The following is a 20,641-nucleotide window of genomic DNA, read 5'->3' as shown; positions in this document are numbered from 1 at the left end:
ACTTCCCAACGTTGGCTAATGAGATAATTTTCACTTGTCCTAGATCATTTGTTTCCATAGATTCTGAATTTTTTTTGTCCCTTTGTCATGTTTGAATGCATTTATGATGCAAACAACTATATATGTTAAGCTCCAACCCCTTCGTTGTTGCAATGTCGAACTCCTAATTCCTCCACCTAGCTTCGAACAGTGCCTCCCTCAAACCCAAACCCTACTCTAGACAAGCCCTCATTTTTTCTAAATCCGGAAAAACAAAAGTCCAAACGTTGCCAAAGATCGTGCTACCTCCTCTCAATGTGTGCTACAATGTGTTGTTTATGCAATGTGACTCGTATGGGTAATTTTCACAACTTATCTGCAGTTGGACATCACTACCATCAAAAAAGAATCGAGGCAAAAAGAAATTGACAACCTTCACCTCGTCCCTTCCCCAACTGCCAGAGAAAATCCAAGAACACACGAATAGAAACCAAGAATTACTAGGTCGACATGTGTAAAAATGCCCTTCGAAGAAAGAAAGCGTTTGCTAGATAGATGTTTTTTCTCTCAATGGGGGTACGCAGTTTAGGCGTCCGTGTACAAAATGGCAAACAACTCTAAGTGCCTTGCCCTAACCATATAGTCAGCGTGTATCTTGGTGGATATTGATGCATACAAGCGTTATTTATCCCGTTGAGGAATCACATGACTTGTGCACTAATTTATAGCCCTAGTGGCCATAGATTCAAAGAATTTTATGGAAGTGATCTCCACCTCTTTGTAGCCTTGGTTGCAAATGATTCAAAAACCATTTTGAAGTTATCTTTATTTCTTTGTAGCCCTCCCTCATGCTAAAAATTTTTATGAATTTTTCTCAATCTATTCTACTAACATTACTTAACCTTAAATGAATAATATAATAGACAATTAATATCAACCATCTAAAACTAAAGCTTTTTAGTTTTGGCCCAATAATTGAAGCATGTTTTGTTTTGTTTTTTTTTTTTTTTAAATCAATTTTAAGGTTATAACAAATATTTGATTTTTTTTTTAATCAAATATTTCAATCTTATATATATATATATATATATATATATAGTTTTTTCTTTAAATATTATTTTTTCTCCCTTTTAGTGGTGTGGTGAAACCTATCATAACTCATTGTTAATAAGGATAGCAATAATTGTTGTTATCTATAGATGCGAGTTGATCCATCACACTTATTCATGGATCATCACCCTTATTCAAGGAAAACCACTAGACCTAAAATGGTTTGTTAATGGTTTGTAAGGGCCAAATACCTTTAAATTTAGGGCTATTAACTCATTTCCTTGCATTTGACACACTTACACACACATTAATCAGAACTAGACTTTATGGAGAATTCTTAGCTTTGAAAGATCGATCGCCACTATTACACTAGATACAACTATTTCATAAATGCTACAAACGACTAGTTATAACATGTTGTGCGTCAAACCACTCGAGCTAAGATCTTTTGAATTTTACTTAAAAAGGAAGACATTGAGGAGTAACTTTGATCCACTTATATGTGGATGAGCCACAAAACCATTTAATATGGTTTCTTTGGGTGTAACCATATTTTCCACCACTACCTCAAACCCTCATATTAATCTAACCTTTCCCGCAAAAATACTCCTAGGCTTACACCATGAGTTCATGCAAACAAGACGACAATAGTTAATATATCTAGGGAAGAATAACCCAAAGCTTTTTTGGCAGAAACCTCAACAACGAAAGAAGCAAATTGAAAATAATATTACAGCCAATCAATGGTTTGACTATGCAAGACAACTCTATGAGAAAGAATCAGAGGAGGAGCCTCTTACGAGGATCAACACAACTACAAAGCTTTTCACATTACAGGAAGTAGAGACATGAATTAAGAAGTTGAAAATAGGAAAGGGAAAGGACTTGATTGAACTTCAACCATAATATCTAAAGTGGGGAATGAACATTCTTGCACCGCACATCATGGAAATATTCAACGATGTCATTTGACAAGGATTCCCAATAGATTGGACAACTAGTTTAGCAATCCCTGTTTTTAAAAGTGGAAACATTAATAATCCTTCCAACTATAGAACCATTATGATCAATCCTTTGTTTGCAAAGCTCATCAGCGACATGGTAGAAAATAGAATCAGTGAATGGGTAGAAGTCAAAGAAAAGAGGGCAAAAGGGCAAACATGTTTTAGGCCAAAACATTCTATAGTAGATCATGGTATCACATTGAGACACATTATTGAAAAGGTCTGGGAGGAAAAAGAAGAAGTATTTTACTACTTTGTTGACTTCAAAAATGCATTTGACACGATCCCTAGAGATAAGTTGTGGAGTAAAATGGAAGAACTTGAGATTCCTTTGCATTATAGAGTTGTTGTCCATATGATTTATGAAGAGTTGAAAGTCAAAATTAGAACATCAACAGGCATTTCAGAAAGCTTTAGAAGTGATATCGAAGTCAAGCAAGACTGCCCTTTTTCCCCTACTCTTTTTGGTTTATATATTGATAAATTGGAAGAGTGGCTAAATCTGCAAGGTGGGGATGGTGTTTAGTTGGGGGAGTTTCTGATAAAACTTCTTTTATATGCTGATGACCTTGTATTGATTGCTAAATCGACCCAGGGATTGCAGATGCATCTATATGCCCTTGAGCATTTTTGTAAAGCAATGGGGATGCAAGTCAATACCAAAAAGACCAAAATAATGATTTTCTCAAATAAAAAGAAGCAGAGCCAACATATGTTCTTCTTTGAAGGCAACATTCTTGAAGAAGTAAATGAATACAAGTACCTCAGGATTGATTTCAACAACAAACTTAATTGGGAGCACTGCAGAAAGAAGAGAATTTTAGGAGGGTGGAAAGCATTATATGCTCTTCAAAATAGATGTAGAGGCAGAGTTATGGGATTGGAAAACAATTAAAGTGCTTTTTGGGCTCCTAGTTTGTCCAGTGATATTATATGGGTGTGAATTGTGGGCTAGCAGCATCCCTGTCTCAAAATGGAAGCAAATTGAGAAAATCCAAAAGCGCTTGATCATGAGCAAGTTTAAAATAAAAAGTTTAGTTTCTTATGAGATAATGCTGAGTGAAACATGAGCAACTTCCATCGAAGCAATTGCTATGGTGTGTCTCATAAGGTATCTACAAAGAATTGAGCAAATGGTAGAAGGTAGATGGTCTAAAGTTATCTTCAATGAAGGAACGAGTGAAAGAAAGAAATAATGGATGAGACAAAACAACAAATGAATGCACAATGGAATATTTACCTCAATGCATGTCCCAAAGATAACAAGGATTTAAAAAGTTTTGTTATGAAGAAGTTTCGTAAGTGTATATGGGGAAATGAGTTGGGTAGAAAGAAGAAGTACTATGTTAAAGAATTCAACCCGACTTGTGATCAACAACAAAAAGAGTACATCGGAGCTGACATTCCATGTAGAACAAAGATTCTTATTGCTCAATTAAGAACTTACTCGCATCAACTACGATGCGGAACAGGTTGGTGGAAAAGACCTAAAGAATCTTGGGAAAAACGAGTGTGTACTTTTTACACTTCCGGGGCAGTGGAATTGGAAAAACATTTTATTTTGGAATATGGTGCTTTCTGAGACATCAGATACAATTACAACAATATGTTAACATCAATTCCTTAACATTATCTTTTCAATAAAGACACTCTTAAAATATTAAATCAACTCATCATTAATTTGAATAATAAAAATATTAAATTGCAAAAAAACAAAAGCTAATGGTCCTATACCATATCTAATCTCGTGAACGTTATAAAGTTTCATTTCATTTCCATTAAATCCAATGCATTAGGTGACAAAAATATATTTTTAATCAATAAAAAATAATCTTAAATATTACTCCAATATCCACTATCATATAAAGGTATATATATATTTTTAAAATTATTATTGGATTTTATTTCATCATAAATAGTTACAAATTATTTAAATAAACTGGTCCGTGGCGGGCGGGGACTTTTCACCAACCTCGCTCCGTTTCATTGAAAAAATACTATAATTATTTCACAGTACGGCTCATAGAAGAGAGTGCAGCGAGGCGTGTTGGATGTTCATATTTTACAAGTTAAAAGAGAAAGATGGCATTGGGACCCCTCTCCCTCGTCTTGCCAGATTTTTGCCGCCAGGCCGTGTATTTCAATTATATTTGCCAGACGGTTGCAAGCAAGTCCCCATTGCCCGCCCTACACCCATCTTTACTGAATGCTATCGTACAATGGCGCCAAGATTTCAGTTCTCATCGTCCCTCGAAATCGGAAATTGCCCACGGTTTGGACAAAGAGCTCCTCGGGTGCCTTCGCTGCCGGGTCGAAACGTGAAATCCCCAGATTGTTGACTTTCCATGTCCGCTTGTCTCAGAATTGGTGGGCGTAAGTGTTACTTTGGTGGATGTTTTATCAAGAGACTTGAGCAGTGCCAACATTTAGAAGTTGAATTGTTGTTCATGGTGGAGCCAGCATGAAAACTGGCCTTGATTTCAATCCTGAAAGGTTCGCCATTCATTCCTCGTTTTTCTTTTCTTTGAATTGGGGTAAAGCGTCACTAATTTGAGCATATTAGAGTCAGATTTGAAGCCCTGTCAAATTGATGAACTTAGTCTTTCCTCTAAAAAAAAGTGAGCTCGAGATTAAAGTCTGATTGATTTTTTCAGGCTGATAGTCCCGATTCTTTAATAATTTGAGAGGTGTAGTTGACTCCATTTGAGTTTGCCCAGTTGTTTCTGTATAAGCTGGGTTTTTAGTTTAGTAGTTGATTCCCCTTTTCGGTTTTGATCAGTTGTTTCTTAATTTAACAAGCTGAGTTTTGTAATCGATTCTCCATTTTGGGTTGCTCAGTTGTTTTATGAATAAATCGAGTTTTCTACTTGACTCTTCATTTTGGGTTTGCTGAGTGTTTTTTTTAAGAAACCGACTGTTGTAGCTGACTCTTCATTTTGGTTTGGCTAAGTTGTGTTTTAATAAGGCGAGTTTTCCGTTTGATTTTTCATTTTGGATTTGCTATGTTGTGCTTCAATAATCTGAATTTTTAGTTGACTCTCCATTTTGGATTTGCGGAGCTGATTTTTAGTGAGTTAATTTATTTGTATTCAAGTCTCCAATTGAGGTTGCTAAGTTGTTCTTTAATAAGCTGAGTTATGTAATCGGCTATCCATTTTACTAACATATGGTAAATTTAGTGGGAGGTTGTACACTAGCCAAAGCAATGTTGCCAAAGATCTCATATTCTAGATTGCACTCATTGCTCATATTGTGTTCACATAGGTATTTTCTTTTCGATAAATCACACAAAACTTATCTTGTCCACGTTATATATTTTGAACGTTTGACAACAAAGATTTCTAGCAACTGTTGAAAATTTGTACAATATCTATCCTACTTACCATTTCAAAGCATAATGAACATGAGAAATATGTAGAAAATGCAATGGGAGCACAAATATAGTTAAAGCATTTATTACAATCCATGTGTTGCCTTAAATGTATGTTGCACTTGTCTTCAATGAGCAAACAACTAGATTAGGAGGGTTGAACTTGCTTGAAGGAGGCCTGTTTTGACTTGAAAAGAGGCTCACTTGCTTTCCTACTATTTTGCTAGGAGACCTGACTTTTATTGAGTAATTGACACTTTTTTGTCATTTACTTAGCCCAATGATATATTTGACCCTCCAATATCTCACACGTGTGGGACAACCCTTTGTTTAATGAGTGACAATGGTAGATCTTCAATGTCTTGCATAATTTGAGAATTTGGGCTCACGCGTTTGCTTGGAATAATTTTTTAGATTATTTTGATGTAAGACATGCCCCATTTTGAACAAGTGTAGACCTCAATATGTGTTCTATAACCCACACGTGCCACAAAAATGGGGATGACCACCTTTGAATGGGAATATCTCCTTGATGCTTTCACCTTTTTACAAAATTTCCGTGTGGCATGCCAAATGCAATTTTTTTTGAGCATGATGAGCGTTTCTTGGTTTTGGTGACCTCGGGACCTTGTGCATTACGATTCCTGAACCACGTCGAGAAATGTGAAATGTTGTGAATTGCACGATTGCCATGTTGAAAATTATAAAATGATAATGCACTAAGGCCAATTAATGTATACATACTTTATGACACATGACCATGCGGGAATGACATAGGTACACTCATGACAAAGGTTGGATTGGCCTTACATAGTGCAATTACCCTACAAAACCAGTGGCTTCTCTAAATCATGTGTCCAAGTAGGTCCATCCTGAGCTCTCCAGTCCTACACACGATGAAAGGACCTAAGAATGGAGTCTAAACTTACTGGGCATGGTCAACCATAATAGGCTTAGGATACCATAATACATAACATCACATGGCCTACAAGGCTTTGTCTTGCATTCTTTGGGCTTACAATGGTGTTGTCAAATGAAAAAATGCATATAGTCATCCCTTCTGAAATGAGGGGTAACAACTGGCTCCAAATATGGGACATGTCCTCCACGTGGGAGGGATGTGAGAGCCCTAGAGTCTCCACTTGTTAAAACTTGAGACAAGTTTACAAGATTTTGCATTAAATACTAGGAGGGAATAGGACACTCTATCCCTTCTTGGAGATGGAAATAAATCAAACAAAATATCTAAGCTAAAGCAAGCTGCATAACTAATCTAATAAATGAAAATAGCTTCACTCAATAAAATGAAATTACACAACTATGCCAAGAAAGGAATTGCACCAAAATAAAAAACATCTAAACTAAACTAATGCTTATGCTAAAGAGCATATTCATCCTATCCTAATCCGATCAAAGGAACATAACATACTAGGTAAAATCATACTTCCATTATAATCAACAAATAAGTTTATCGTTATCATTGCTTTTATCATTGTGCTTGGTTGCAAACCAAAACAATGTAACATCAAACTTGCAGAAGGCATATGTTGAAACCTCCCGTGGCTTGAACAACTCTTGCAGTGGGATGATCATCATGTAGAAGAAAATTGACAAAGTGCCAAGGTTCACTTGTATTCCTGCAAGCTTCTTCTATCTAAAGATCGATAGGGATATCATAGTTGTCATTCCTATTGCAAGGATAAGACCACTCATCAATGTCTTTCCTTATAGTAGTAAGCAAGGGAGGTTTTGATGGTGGTTCCAACTGGAACCTATACAGAGATTGGTGCCCTCTCTTGTTGCCCTTAATCACATGCACACACATATGATGAGAAAATTTATGAAAATTGAAGGCATATTGGAACTCACAACTTACAATTTGTTGTTTTGGCAAGGGAGGCTAAGAGCTCATGAAATATGTCTGTATTTGAAAATGTTGCGGCTTGCTCAGTATTGCAAGGTTCATATCTTTCTTGTTGAATGGTTCTTCATATATACATGAGAGCCACATAGCAAGCATAGTATTCAAAATCGGAATTGGTGACCAAACCAGTGCACCTAATAAATTGGGTTTCAAATCGGGATTGGTTAGATCTCAATGAACTGGTTTTAAGAAAACACATGAAATAATTAATTTTTAATGAAAAAAACTATTTTGAAGATTTAAAACCATGATTCCAAACCAATAGACACAAAATATGCAAAGTTTGCTCATATATATACCATGTAAAGGTGAATATATGAAAATGGCACTAAGTGCAATACATATCAACAACAAAATATATAATCAACGAGGCTCTAAATGGCCCTTAGAGTCCGAAAACAAAGCCTACAAGCTATGGGCCCACTGGCCTCCTACTACAAGTCTACATATATGATATTAGTGATCAACATTATCACTTGAAACTTCTCATCATGATCAAACTCAATTGTTTGAGTCTCGACTCCCAAACTTTGCAGCTGCTTGAGTCACAAACTTCTTTGCTAGTTCAGTGACTCGAGTCTCAAAATTTTGAAGGTATTTTGCCCTAATATGCCCAATTACTTCATTTGGTGATCTACATAGCTTTACATGGCCTCCTATCCGAACCAAGTGTTGCTTGAACTTGTTAATACCCCCTCATTCAATAGATTTTTGGCAATATTTGCAGATCATTTTGCCATCAATCATATCGCAATGAGCCTGTGCAATATCCTTGGTTTTTGGAGGCATGGTGGCTACTACTTAGCTCAAAGTCTCTGTTGTTCCACTACTCTAGTAAAAACTCAACACATTTTGAGCTCACAATGGAGCTCACTAAAACTCCAAATGAGATGTGTGAGACAAATGAAGAGGGTAGACCTCCTTTTATTGGCTTGGAGGGATTGTTTTTGGGGAGAAACAAACCTTCTTTTCCCTCCAAACCACTTCACAAGCCTCCAAGAATGCATCTGGTGGGTCTGCGGTTGGCCTGGCAATGAATTGGCTGGTTCATGACGGATTCGTCATAAACTGGTCGGTTTATGCCCGATTTGTCGGAAAAACGGTGAGGAAGGGCGGTTGACTGGGTTTTTTGACTGGTTTGGTTGGGTTGGCCTTAACAAAAAACCTTTTGCGTGGGCTTTGCGCAGACTCTAATTTGTACGACCTGGATCTCAATCTGAGTTGCTTCTTTTGTTTGCCACTGACTTTGAAAAACTTCTCCCGACCTCTGCAAAATTCTTTTGACACCAGAACATTAAAACGACTTCCCGAATCTGCAAATCGAACTGCCTTTAGAGGCTACTGTGCAGTCCCTATGTCAACCTCACTATGGCTCTTTTGCCTCTTTGCAAATGCACTCACTGGGTCTGAAAATCTTCCTCCAACCTCTTTGTCCCTACCCCTCACTGCCTCTGCTTCCTCACTGAAGCTCGAACTCTCTAGCAACTCACTGTGGCTACTCTGAAAAATCGAATTCTGTTGGAAATAATACTGAGAGGGGCGGGGGGTGAATCAGTATTATCAAATCAATATAAATTTTTCATTTCCATTTTCAGATTTATATATGCTACTTTAGATAAGGAAAACCGCGTGTATATGCAACTGTGTGTAAAGAAACAAGCGTATATCCAGTAAACTTATAATTCAGTTAGTTGCTTCTTAATGAGTGCATCGGAACATTATTAACCATATGAACAGTAAACAGGAGCAATAAAGCAGAACAAATCATCACACATAAGCAACACACATGGACACCAAGATATAAGGTGGAAACCCAATGTGGGTGGAAACCCAATGTGGGTGAAAACCACCTGCTGCAATTCGTCTCTATCTTCTTTAATAAGAAAATTCTTTTTACAATGGTTCTGTATTGGTGCAGTCTTATACCAGTACGCAGGCTTCTACCTGCAGAAGGCTACAACTTTCTCTCGTTCTCCAGACTCTCCTGGAAGGGAGCTACAACCCCCTTAGCTCTTGTACTAGCCGATCCATTTACTAGTACGTAGGCGTCGGCCTACTGAACTCTACAATCTTCTTTCTTCCTCCAGGGACCACGTTTCATAAATTTTCATATTGGATACTCCTGAAGCACAACACCATAATCTGAAGGCCACGTTTCATCCAATTTTCATACTGGACCCATCAACAACATTGAAGCACAAAATTGATCATCACTGCAATACACCCATCAACTACACTTGCATCATCAATCTCTGAATCACCCAATATTGAAACACTGAAACCCTGTCAACAACACAGTCACCAGAACACAGAACTTTGCAACAACAACCAGATCCAACTGCAACTTCAAATATCATATCTCTCTATGTATATGCTACTATGATGAACCAAACCAATGTGTATACGCGCTTTTACCAAAGCCAACCCGCATACAGATCTGCAAATATTTACTCATAACTTTGCAGCTATTCCAAACATTAGTCATACCCAGATCATAACGTTTATACAATAAAACATGCGTCAATAATTCAGATCTAGTCTATCCATGATCAAACCACATAATGATAATACATTCCAAGCCTTATGATCCCGATCCATCATCCATCATCAACTGCATAAGTGCATCCTTGGTTCAGATCAAGCAAAGCATCACAAACCAATAACCAGCATATTATATCTCACACTTCATCAGATATTCATCACTTGCACCCCTCACCCTTGGCCTAATGATCTTCTCCTTATATAGGTTTAGGCTTCTCTCAATACCATGGTCCAAAACCATGTAGAACCAATACCTTGGACCCAATACCTGGGGTCAACACTTCGGACCAAATACCATGGACCAATACCAAAATACCATGGACCAAATACCACGGACCAAAACTTAGTTTTCCGACATGTACGCGCCTTTCCTTCTGTGAACCTGCGTGTGTACGTATATGCGTCTTCTGTTCTTCTCATCTGCGTGTATACGCACTTTCATCAAGGTTAACATGCGTATACCTCTTTCTTGACCTGCTGTACTATGATCTGTCATCTGATTGAGTTGCCACCTGTATCATACCTCTGAGTGAGTTGCCATCAAGGACAACACCTGTATCTTAATGCCAACAAATTCTCCTAGTGACTTTGGTGTTTTCTCCATTACCACATCCTTCTTATATCTTTTTGTTGGGACTCCAACGACCAACATTAAACTTTAATCAATGGCTCAGATCTTTATGGATCGATCCGTGTGAGTTTCTAGACTATTCTCACTTTGACTTAATTAATTTTGGTTAATTAACCAATTTTCCTAAGTTTAAATTTAAGAAACATTAAAAAATGGGTTAATAATCTAATTAAATAATCTCTAGGTGGAATTTCCAGAAACGATTTTTGGGTTTTGGAGATCTCATGCATTCTAGCCTCTCCAAATTTCATGGCTAGAACACATCTGATGCTGCAAAAACTAACACAGAGAACACTATCATTACCTATATCGGGATTCAAGAGGCTCCATCTCCACCTCCATGTATTAGGACTAACAATGCTCATCCTTCTTCATTAGGGAAATTTTCAGTCACAGATCCTAGTTCTTGCACACCATGCCTCACCATGGAATGACCAAGACAATCACTTCATACTTTTATGTGGATCCGTCAAATTAGAACGATAAGAAATGGGCAGAAGTTAAGCATGCACTAGACAATAGAAGGGTCAAATCTCAGGTCTCTTCTCAGCCTCTCTCTCTGGGGGATCGACGGATATCATCAAGATTAGTTCACCGATGCTGAGCCATACATCAGTTCACATGCTTTCAGAGCACTAGAGGGACAAGCTCCAGGGAGTTCTAGAGCTTGGCACCTCCAACCTGTTTGATTAGCTCCCCGTTCCATAGAAGTGGCCAGAGATCTATTCAAAGTTTCTTTTTTTTGACCTTGGATGCTAGGAGTATCCCTAGCTCCTACATCGTCCGAGGATCATATGGCTCGACCCACTGATGGTTGCAGGGGACTTTGACAGTAAGCCTGTGCCCAATTTGCCTCCCTTGCCATTGGTCATCAGACTTAGGAGCCCCTGACATTTTTAGCTCCATTGCCAGATGTCCCTATTTCACTCATTTTTTCTTGGTAGGCTATTGATTATTTTGTATCGTGCCATTGTCTTTTATATGCATGTCGCAGTAGCACTACTGCGTGTTCCTTCCTTTATGTTATTTTCAGCATTTTCTAAGAGTTGCGCTTGCACTCCCACGTTGTATTCATATTGATTGTACTCTTCTTCTGTCACATTAACCTACTTTCGTGGTCGTTTATTGGACATTAATAAAATTATCTTATCTTATCTTCTTGAGTTTGCTGTCTTGCTACAACATCACTATTTTCTCATTTTTGTGATAATCAGTCTTTTGCTGAGTTGTTGTTTGGCAGTTTTCTATTATTTGTTTCTTATATTGCCATATGTTCTGATCTGTGCATTATACAACTAGTGGGTGCATCTTATCTTTGATGTTTGTACAATTTGTTTTGGGGTTAGTTTAAGAGCTACTGACTGGAGTACCATGCTTCTCTTGTTACAGATGTTGACTGTTTTTTCACCAAATACTGTTATCAGCTCTAAATTATTTAGAAAACTGTTAACTTTTTTAATTTCTTAGACAAAGTTATATTCAGCAGAAAGCACTTATGTTTATAGTTTCCTGAGTTGGATATACATTGTTATCACAGCATGAGACCAGGTATCGCCTCTCTATGGTCCAAGCCTAATGTCACAAGCTTTCCAATGCATGTTTGCGATATTCTATGAATTATATAGAAATTGGTTGTGGCAACCAACTTAGACCCATGTTCTGGCCTGCATTTGTTCATGTTCCGACTCTGAAGCCAATGGCCAAGATGGACCTGCATCACATAACTATGTATGTGGTAAAATTTAAAAGGGATAGGGTGGATATGCTATTATGGGAATACTTTTATGTCAGGGAAGCATTGCCAAGAACTCAGAAGTGATACTGTATCTTTGAACATGTCTTAAAAAATTAATTTTCTTATATGTTTCGGTTGTGGGTTCAGTTTTTATTCATCCATACCATATCCGAAGATAGTCAGAAATAAGGATAACATGTCACTCTAAGGGGCTCGTAAATATCTTCATCTTATTGTTATAGACAATCATAAGAATTTAGAGCTAGTTGGGGTGCCACACCATGTGAGATTTAGTCTTTGGCACTTAATTTCTAAAATTCTCTCTTTGATTAGCTATCACTTTTGATCTTTTCTCAGTCTTAAAAAAAAACTAAATACTGGTTGATCATGCCAAAATATGTCCTGTGTATTGTCTGAATACCTGTCTTAGAGTTTCTAGTTCCTTCTAGGCACTAGCAATCATCTTTGCCAAGTCATACTCTAAATGAGCTCACTTGTACATACTAATTAATTTATATAATGGTCAAATGTTGATTTAGACCTGATGAAAAGAGAACCTCATTTTTCTCCAGTGCAGGGAATTGCAAAAGTGTTGTTTCATTTGAGGTATCTACAGAGATGACTTTATGGGAAAGAATGGGAAAAGCTATGGAGTTAGATGTTGAGTGCAATACGTTTTCCTGGGAATGTCTTGCATCTCTGCATCGTACTGAACACAGAAGTAGTGGCGTATACTCTGAGGATGAGATGAGCAAACCTATGGAGGTATATAAATCTTCTGATTTTCTTTTGATTGCCTAGTAAATATAGTTTAGAGAGAAAATGAAAATCTTGTCTTCAATTCTGTTGTACAGCGTAGACAATGCACAGGACATAGTGATAACAGGGTTGGTTGAAAATTGAAACAACATACATGATTGACAATATATCCTATGTTTGACAGGATGTCCTTATTTATTTGTTTGTTCAGGAAGTTTTCATTTGGTTCAAATGTTGATACTTTGTTGCATGCAGATAGAGATTTGTGTCTTACTTCCAACTAGAAATGCCGGTGAAGATGTTCATTCCATAAATGTAAATGAGAAAAAGAGGAAGTGTCTACTGTGTGGAAGAACATGAGACTTTTTCTAAAATATGTTAATTAAAACTCCACCATATACTTCAATTATAAAGTTCATTCTTGCATCTGACTTGATTTCTAACTTTGTCAGTGCCAGGCTTCTTGATGTGTGTGGGACAGCTAGTTGCTGTCAGTTCCATGGCTTCTTTTGTGGAGGTAGAGGTTCAAGATGATAAAATAAGAGAATACAACAATTAAAATCTGTAAACCAGTAAATATTATAGATGCAATTGTGGTTGTGGCAGACACAGCAGAACACAAGTGAGGTTGTTTTCAATTTTCCTCAATCCTTGGGTCAACTACTATTAGTCAATGGCAGTCAAAATGGTAAATAGGGTTGAGCATAAGTCTTTGTATCTTTGCCCAAGTTGAGAAAGCTTGATTGGATTCAGTCAAAATAACTTCTAGTCACACTACAACAAAAATGTCCATTAGTGTTGTGAATCTTGTGATTAGTGTCTCCTTTTTGTTATAATCTAAGTTTAGATAACTGAAATTTATGTCATATAAGATGACATAAATGCCGCTGCTAATGTCAACATAACTCTCATCTGTAGACTTCAACAACTACAAGTAATAACAGATTTCAATCTAGTTAATAAGGATGAATTTGTTAGGAATATCATGGAGAAATAAAATTGAAGTGAATGTGGAAATAAAATATAGAATGACTGAATACAAGGGAAACACCAATACATGTGGTTCACCTGATTTGAGCTATGTCCACAGATAAACAGTTAGTCCTTCCTTTTATTCTGTCCAGCAAAATGAATACATACAACCCGCAACATATCTGCTGCAACCTCCTCTTCACTCTATCAGTCTCCCCTCTCTCAATTACAACGCTCTCTGAATAATACACAACAATTCCCTCATAAAAAGAGGGTTGCCTTGTAGGGCAAAAAACTTCCAACATAACTTTTGCTATCAGATCTATGACATAATGATGAACTGCCCAGATTGACTATGGAATTACAATATTTTACAAGGCAAATTTTCCAAAAAATTCTAGTGGGAGGGGGCGCGGGCAATGCCCCTCCACACCCCAACTGGGATCCAAGTGTGGCTATGAACAAGACCTCTGAATTAGGAAGACAATCAGGCTTCATAACCAACAGAAATCTCCTCAAATCCAACCTTCTACATTATCTTTCCATCATTACTATATAAATGTTTATCTTCCAAAAGGCTGTGCCATATTTCACTAAGATTAGAGGATGCGTTAACACTCGAATCCAAAAATACATTCGCTTTGCATGCTCACTCCCAAAATATAAGTCCAACTTGTCCAACACTTGCTGTATATTATCTCTGTGTGAGACTGAAACCAAACTAGAGATAGACTTTCAGTTGCATGAGAGAGCTGAAGTATGTTGAAGTGCTGCACTTTACCTTAGTTTAGAAAATCCACCCGAGTTATGGTTAAAACCACTGAAAATATTCACAAGTATGGACTGCCACTTTCATGATTAGAGTCCTAGCTGATGACAAATGCATAGTTGAGTCAAGATTAGACACAAACTAAGCAAATAACAATTACTTCCTTCGCTATCAACTCATTTTCTAGTATACTGTGCTTTGCATGGTGCCCCCCAAAACAGACATCTTTCCAAGGATACATCTGCCTCTTAGCTGCCAAATAATGCATACAAACTGCTGCCTTAACTGCTAAACGTTGAAAACAATGTGTAAAACAAAGGCAGTCCAACTGCTTGTTAAACTTAAGCATGAACTCAGTTTCAAAATAGCATTGAAACTGCACCCTAGTTTGCATGCTGATTCCACTTCAGAAACCATGCAAGAACAAGAGTCTGATTTAGAGTTACAGATGCATGGGAAACACTGATAAAACCAATTAAAAAAGTAATAGATGAGTGCCCTGTATGTACACAGCAAAGGATCTAAGCTCTAGACCAACACACTGCCTCTGAACAGCAAACCCTCATATGTGGCATGAATGCACATGCCCTGGCATATGGCTATTTGAGCGAACAAGTTGAGCATTAAGGGTAAGGAGCATGCCTCAGTCTGCTGATTTGCAAGCCAACTTAAGGCTATCTGCATGCTGGTAATACTCTGTTGAAATATTTTTTTGTACTCGTGGTTTGCTGACAACAAGCTTGTGGGGAGGCTCAGAGTGGAAGCAAACCATGACTGCTGACAGATCATCTATAATTTTGCATTTTATAGCTTCACTAATAAGTTCTGTGCCATATGTTGGCAGATTACTATGTGCTGTAGCTTCTACCTGGCAAACTCACCTTTTGGCTTGTAAAAACTTTCCTTTGTAATGATCCAAGGAGGGCATATCTTTGAACGGCAAGCTCCAGCTCTACTTATTGCATAAAAAGGCACACTTCATGAAGTGTTATAGGTGCCTTTGCCATTAAGCATTTGCATACAAGGCTTTTTCTACATAGAGAGATACACACAGATCACTCTGGCTGAAGATTTGTTGAACATATACAAGGATACATGATCTTGTGTTTGTAGACACCAAGAAAACCACAAGCCACTTTAATGAAATGCAAACTTGCACATTTGGCAACAAACGTCTAATCTCTAATGATTGAATTCCAATTTTTTGTCTGAAGGTAATTTGTGTTTTTTTTGTTTTGAGAATTTAATTGTTGAAAGTTGAAAATGTAACTTCATTTGGTGGGGAAGAATGTATGTAGTTGAAAAGTTGGAGACACTATCGATATTGAGGATGCAATGCTACTTTACCCCCAAAGCATATCATGATAGATTCATAGCATTTATAGTTTACTTAAGGGAAGTGAAACAAAGAACAATGAGAGAGGTATTATCTTTTTTTATGATATTGATGCTGTTGAAGAGGGAAGTATTGTTGGCAACAAAAATGATGTGTACCTATTTTGACTGGCTTCTTAAAAGGTAGCCTCTTAGGCAGGCCTCTTGTCAGTGGAATCAATAAAAGTCTGCTTAATGATGAATGGTTCTGTAGATCCAAGTTTTACTTTCAGCATAAGAGAGTGATGGCAACCAGGATGAACCTCTAATGGTAAGTGCTAAATCTGCAGGGGTGAGAAGCAATAAGTAGTCTATGTTTTTTTACAGAGAAGACAAGGCATGTGTCTAGGTTGTTTTCCTAGAGAACAGGGGTGAGAAGGAATAAGTAGTCTATGTTTTTTTACAGAGAAGACAAGGTATGTGTCTAGGTTGCTTTCCTAGAGAACCAGTGAGCATTGCTACTGGTTACCCATATGTCTTGGTGGGTAGAAGCATACCCATATGAGGTTTCATATCAATTCTAATGAAAAAGTTGCGTCATCATTTAGTTATTCAGTTGACTTGTTCTTGATTTAGAAGTTTGAGTCTTTTTATGGAAGACGGAGGGGAGGGGGATGAGGGGTAGTGGTTAGAAGCAAAAAAAAATATTTTCATGTTGAGGAGGGTTGTCGTAGTAATGCAATACTAAATAAATGTTAAAGGTTATATTCAATGTTAGTGTGTTGACTTACGGCTGACATCTAATGTTGATGGTTGGTCAGTTACATTGAGTTTGTTTAATAATTTCAAACATATGTATAATAAATGCTGAATGTTATGTACATGGAGTCATTTTAAGAAAGTATATTATTACTATGATCTCTCTTTCATGTGCTCATGTGCATGATTCCTAAAAGCTATCATGTATCACCTGATATTTCTTGTAAAGCATTTCAAACTGAAGACCTTGTCTTCAAGTGATAGTACCTACAACTTGCTCTGTCTCAAGAAGTGACAGTTACTTTGCACTGTGTGTCCATTTATCTTGGTTATTTAAGATCAGGGACAACACCGACTTGCTCTTTCAAAGAATATGGCATTGCCATATGGAATATTGCTTTATCTGTCATTTATAAATTGTTGTCCATTTTGTATAATCAGCTATTTTATGTGATTTTGTATAACGTCAGAATTATTTGAATGTGTACAGGTAACAGTCAATTCTGGTGGTATTGTGCTCTTTGCACTCTTTAAGAATTGTCTTCGAAATAACAGCAAGTCCAACGAGGGTGTGGCAGTTGTAAAGATCTCTTCGTCAAGGATGGCAAGTCAATCAGAGCGTTTAGGTTATGAATTTGCAAAGCATTTGGGTGTGTTAACACCACGGGTATGATTTTCCTTTTGTTTTGCCTTTTTTATCCCACCTCTTGAAAATTGTAATCAAGGACATAGTATTGAGGTTGTTTCTTTGTTTTTTCTGCTGAAAACTTCTTTCTAAACTTAAAATTTCTTTAGCATGGCTACGATTTGGAATTTGACCAGAAACCCCTTTCATAAACAACATTCATATGGGACTTGAACCTTAAAAAGGTCAAGTGATTGTACACAGGTCTGAAATAGAGATAAAGCACTCCGTATAATGGAATAACCTCTCCAGATATATTTTCTAATAATATTGATTACACTACAATGAAAGGTTTAATATTAAAGCAATTAATCTGGATCAAAATACGATAGAACTTAAAGGCATGTAAATTAAAAGTGAAAATTGGATGAAAAATGATTTATTCAGACTCTTTTCCCTTTATATTGTTTGGGCATCTTCAGATGTCATGATAATAAACTTATAACTGTGCATCACCCATGAAGCTGGTGATTCAGGATGTATAAGCTTTGATGGTGCATTTTAAAATTAGTGTCATGGTATTTAACGTTACATGCTGGTCATCTATAACTCAGAAGGAAGAGTAGGTTACTGGTAATAGAGGATGTAATGAAGTCCGCATGCTTGGTTTCACAATGCTAACACTTTGTTTTCATTCTTGTCAGGTAAGATTTTGCTTCTGTAGTATCTATAAACACTCATAATGAATGTGAAAGATTCAAGATGAAAATGTATCATCAAATTTATGCTCTATGCAGCTTAGAATTAAGAGTCTATGACTTAAGATGTTAAGCAAGCATTTTTTTTTTCACATCTATCAATGTCAAAATCCAATGTATCTGCACTCTTTGGGTTCATAATCTCCAAATATCTGGTCCTCTCTTATATGTGTATAGCATTTATAACAGTGCAAATATCACTTCAGGGAATGCAGAAGCTGAATAGGTTCAATTCCTGCAATGCTATCTTATGAAATTTATTCTTCTAGGATTTTCTGATATTTTTCCATTGGTTTATATGCAACTGAAGGTGAAGTCTGCAGGTCTAGAATTTTGATAAAGGCCTTCAGTTTTCCTTAAATATTGAAAATAACCCTTGTACACACTCGCCTATTAACGTCATCTCTCCTTTGGAACAATGTTGTTGTAGGCCTTCTCTATTTTTGTTGGCAGCACACGTACTAAAATCCAAGATGCACTAAACTGCAACCATTGTTGTGTCACTAATCTGGCCTTGTAAAAGTGGCAGTCATGATTACCGGGTATTAGAACAGAGTGAGCTAAACAGATGAAACATAATGAAAACATGCCAATATTTAAGATACTGCAAACATGCTGGAAGAGTTTGACTGTGTATTAGAAACATGAGAGAACAAGATGTAATGCATGTTGAGAAAAGCTTGTGTGAAAATTCAGAAACCCGAGTCCTATTGCACCAACTGGAAATTATTCACCTAATTGTTATTTTTAATTCACAATTTATTTACTGTTTCCTACAGCAAATACTGAATAACTCACACTGCAACCTAAACAAATAAAACCGCGGAAGAATGTGCTGGAAGAAATGCTAGCACACACATAAATCTACACAATTATTTTTGGATCAATGTCCCTAGAAAAACCCAACTTGGGAAAACCGGTGCAGCAGTGAGGGTTTTATTTATTATGCCGCAGTGAGTACATCTATGGATATGCCCAATTGGCTTTCCAAACAACAAGGAAATCTGAGTAAAATACTGAAGGGAATTACCCTTCTCCTACAAGCAATCTCTGGCTAGACTTTCCCTATCATAAACTCGGCCTCCTGGAGCACTGCGTTAAGCCTCTGCGGTACTCTGCCTAGTTGGCTAGACGACTTGCTTCGGACTAGGCTCAGATGAAGTCGTTCTGCCTCTGGAAGCTGAGAAGATCGTCTCTCCGGCTCTCTGGGACTCCTTCTCGGCCTCTGGAAATGAGAACGATTTTCCTTCTCCAAATCGACTGCGCAGTCCCTCAGCGCTGCCTTTCTGGGATAATTTGACTCACTTGCTGTTGCCTCCCTAGATCTGGAAAATCTTTCCTCCGACTCACTGTGTCTGCCCCTCACTCACTGCTTTGATCTCATTGGCTCTCTCTCTGGCAACTGACTATTGCTACTATGGAAATCGATCTGCTCATGAAATCGAACTTCTCAAGTGTCTTCTCCAAGTGCCCATCGACTTCTTTTTATAATCCTCTGTTGAGACTTCAACTGCCAAGATTAGATCTTAATTGATGGCGAGGATTAACTTGAAGTCGATTTGTGCGAGTTTCTAGAACATTCACACCTTAACTTAATTAATTATGATCAATTAGTCATATTCCCTAAGTTTAGACTTAGGAACTATTTAAAAACTGACTAATAATCTAATTAAGTGATTTCTAGGCGGAATTTCTAGAAACGATTTTTGGGTTTTGGAGATCTCATGTATTCTAGCCTCTCCACAAAATTTCAAGGTTAGAACACATCCGATGCTACAAAAATTAATAGCTTGGATAGGGACTTCCATACAAGTTTAGTGTGAATGTGTGAGAGGTAGTTCAAGATATTTTCTATTTTGAAAAAGTAATTCTATTTTGTAATTTGCTTTAGTAAAACAGGTGAGAAGTTCTATATTTCGCTGTTGAGTGTAAAGAGTGCATTTCATGCATGCATGACTTAGATTAGGAGTAATCTGAAAAATAGATTAGGGTTTTGGTCTCAGCGAAAAGTATAAAGACAGGTCAAGATGGAAGGTTAGAAATAATTCAACATCTGAGTAGGTTGAGTGACCAGGCAAGAGAGAGGGAGCAGGGTGATTTAGAAAAGAGGCACCCGTAATGGAGTAGGTTTGTATAGGTCATAAAGCAAATCTGTACAATCATACAAACAAATCCATATAGTTGCATAGATAGAGCCATGCAATCATTGAGACAGATTGTACAATAGTTTTTTCTGTGTTTTTTTATTTTTTATTTTTCAACAGGTCATACAACTTTGTTTCTGGGTGTTTTGTTGCCTACGCAGCTGTTGGTTTTTGTAAGTATTTCAAAGGAATGAGAACTGGTTGGAAGGATAAATTACCTATTTATGTGTGAAATTGTTTTATGTTTCCGCTGTTTGATTTCTAGCTATTGTGTGATTGATGCTATGGTTTAAATTTTAACTTCCAT

General features: G+C 37.1%; 1 protein-coding gene across 2 annotated transcripts in view; it reads left to right on the top strand.

Annotated features, from left to right (window-relative positions):
* The first annotated feature begins 3,996 nt into the window (after positions 1–3,996).
* Positions 3,997–20,641, top strand: part of LOC149223788 (dual specificity protein phosphatase PHS1-like) — a 172,543-nt gene continuing 155,898 nt past the window's right edge. The window contains exons 1-3 of one of the 2 annotated variants that reach the window (XM_089385921.1): positions 3,997–4,526; positions 12,812–12,999; positions 17,298–17,474. In XM_089385921.1, the coding sequence (XP_089242047.1) occupies positions 12,853–12,999; positions 17,298–17,474 (324 nt within the window). In that variant the 5' untranslated portion in view covers positions 3,997–4,526; positions 12,812–12,852. Of the gene's footprint in view, positions 4,527–12,806; positions 13,000–17,297; positions 17,475–20,641 lie in introns of both variants that reach the window. The other variant, XM_089385920.1, reaches the window with a different exon arrangement.

Source organism: Pinus tabuliformis, chromosome Q (genome assembly GCF_031772625.1).
Source record: "Pinus tabuliformis cultivar Carrire ecotype Pingquan chromosome Q, CPIR1, whole genome shotgun sequence".
NCBI classification, from domain to species: Eukaryota; Viridiplantae; Streptophyta; class Pinopsida; order Pinales; family Pinaceae; genus Pinus; species Pinus tabuliformis.
This window is presented reverse-complemented; position numbering and strand designations above follow the sequence as displayed.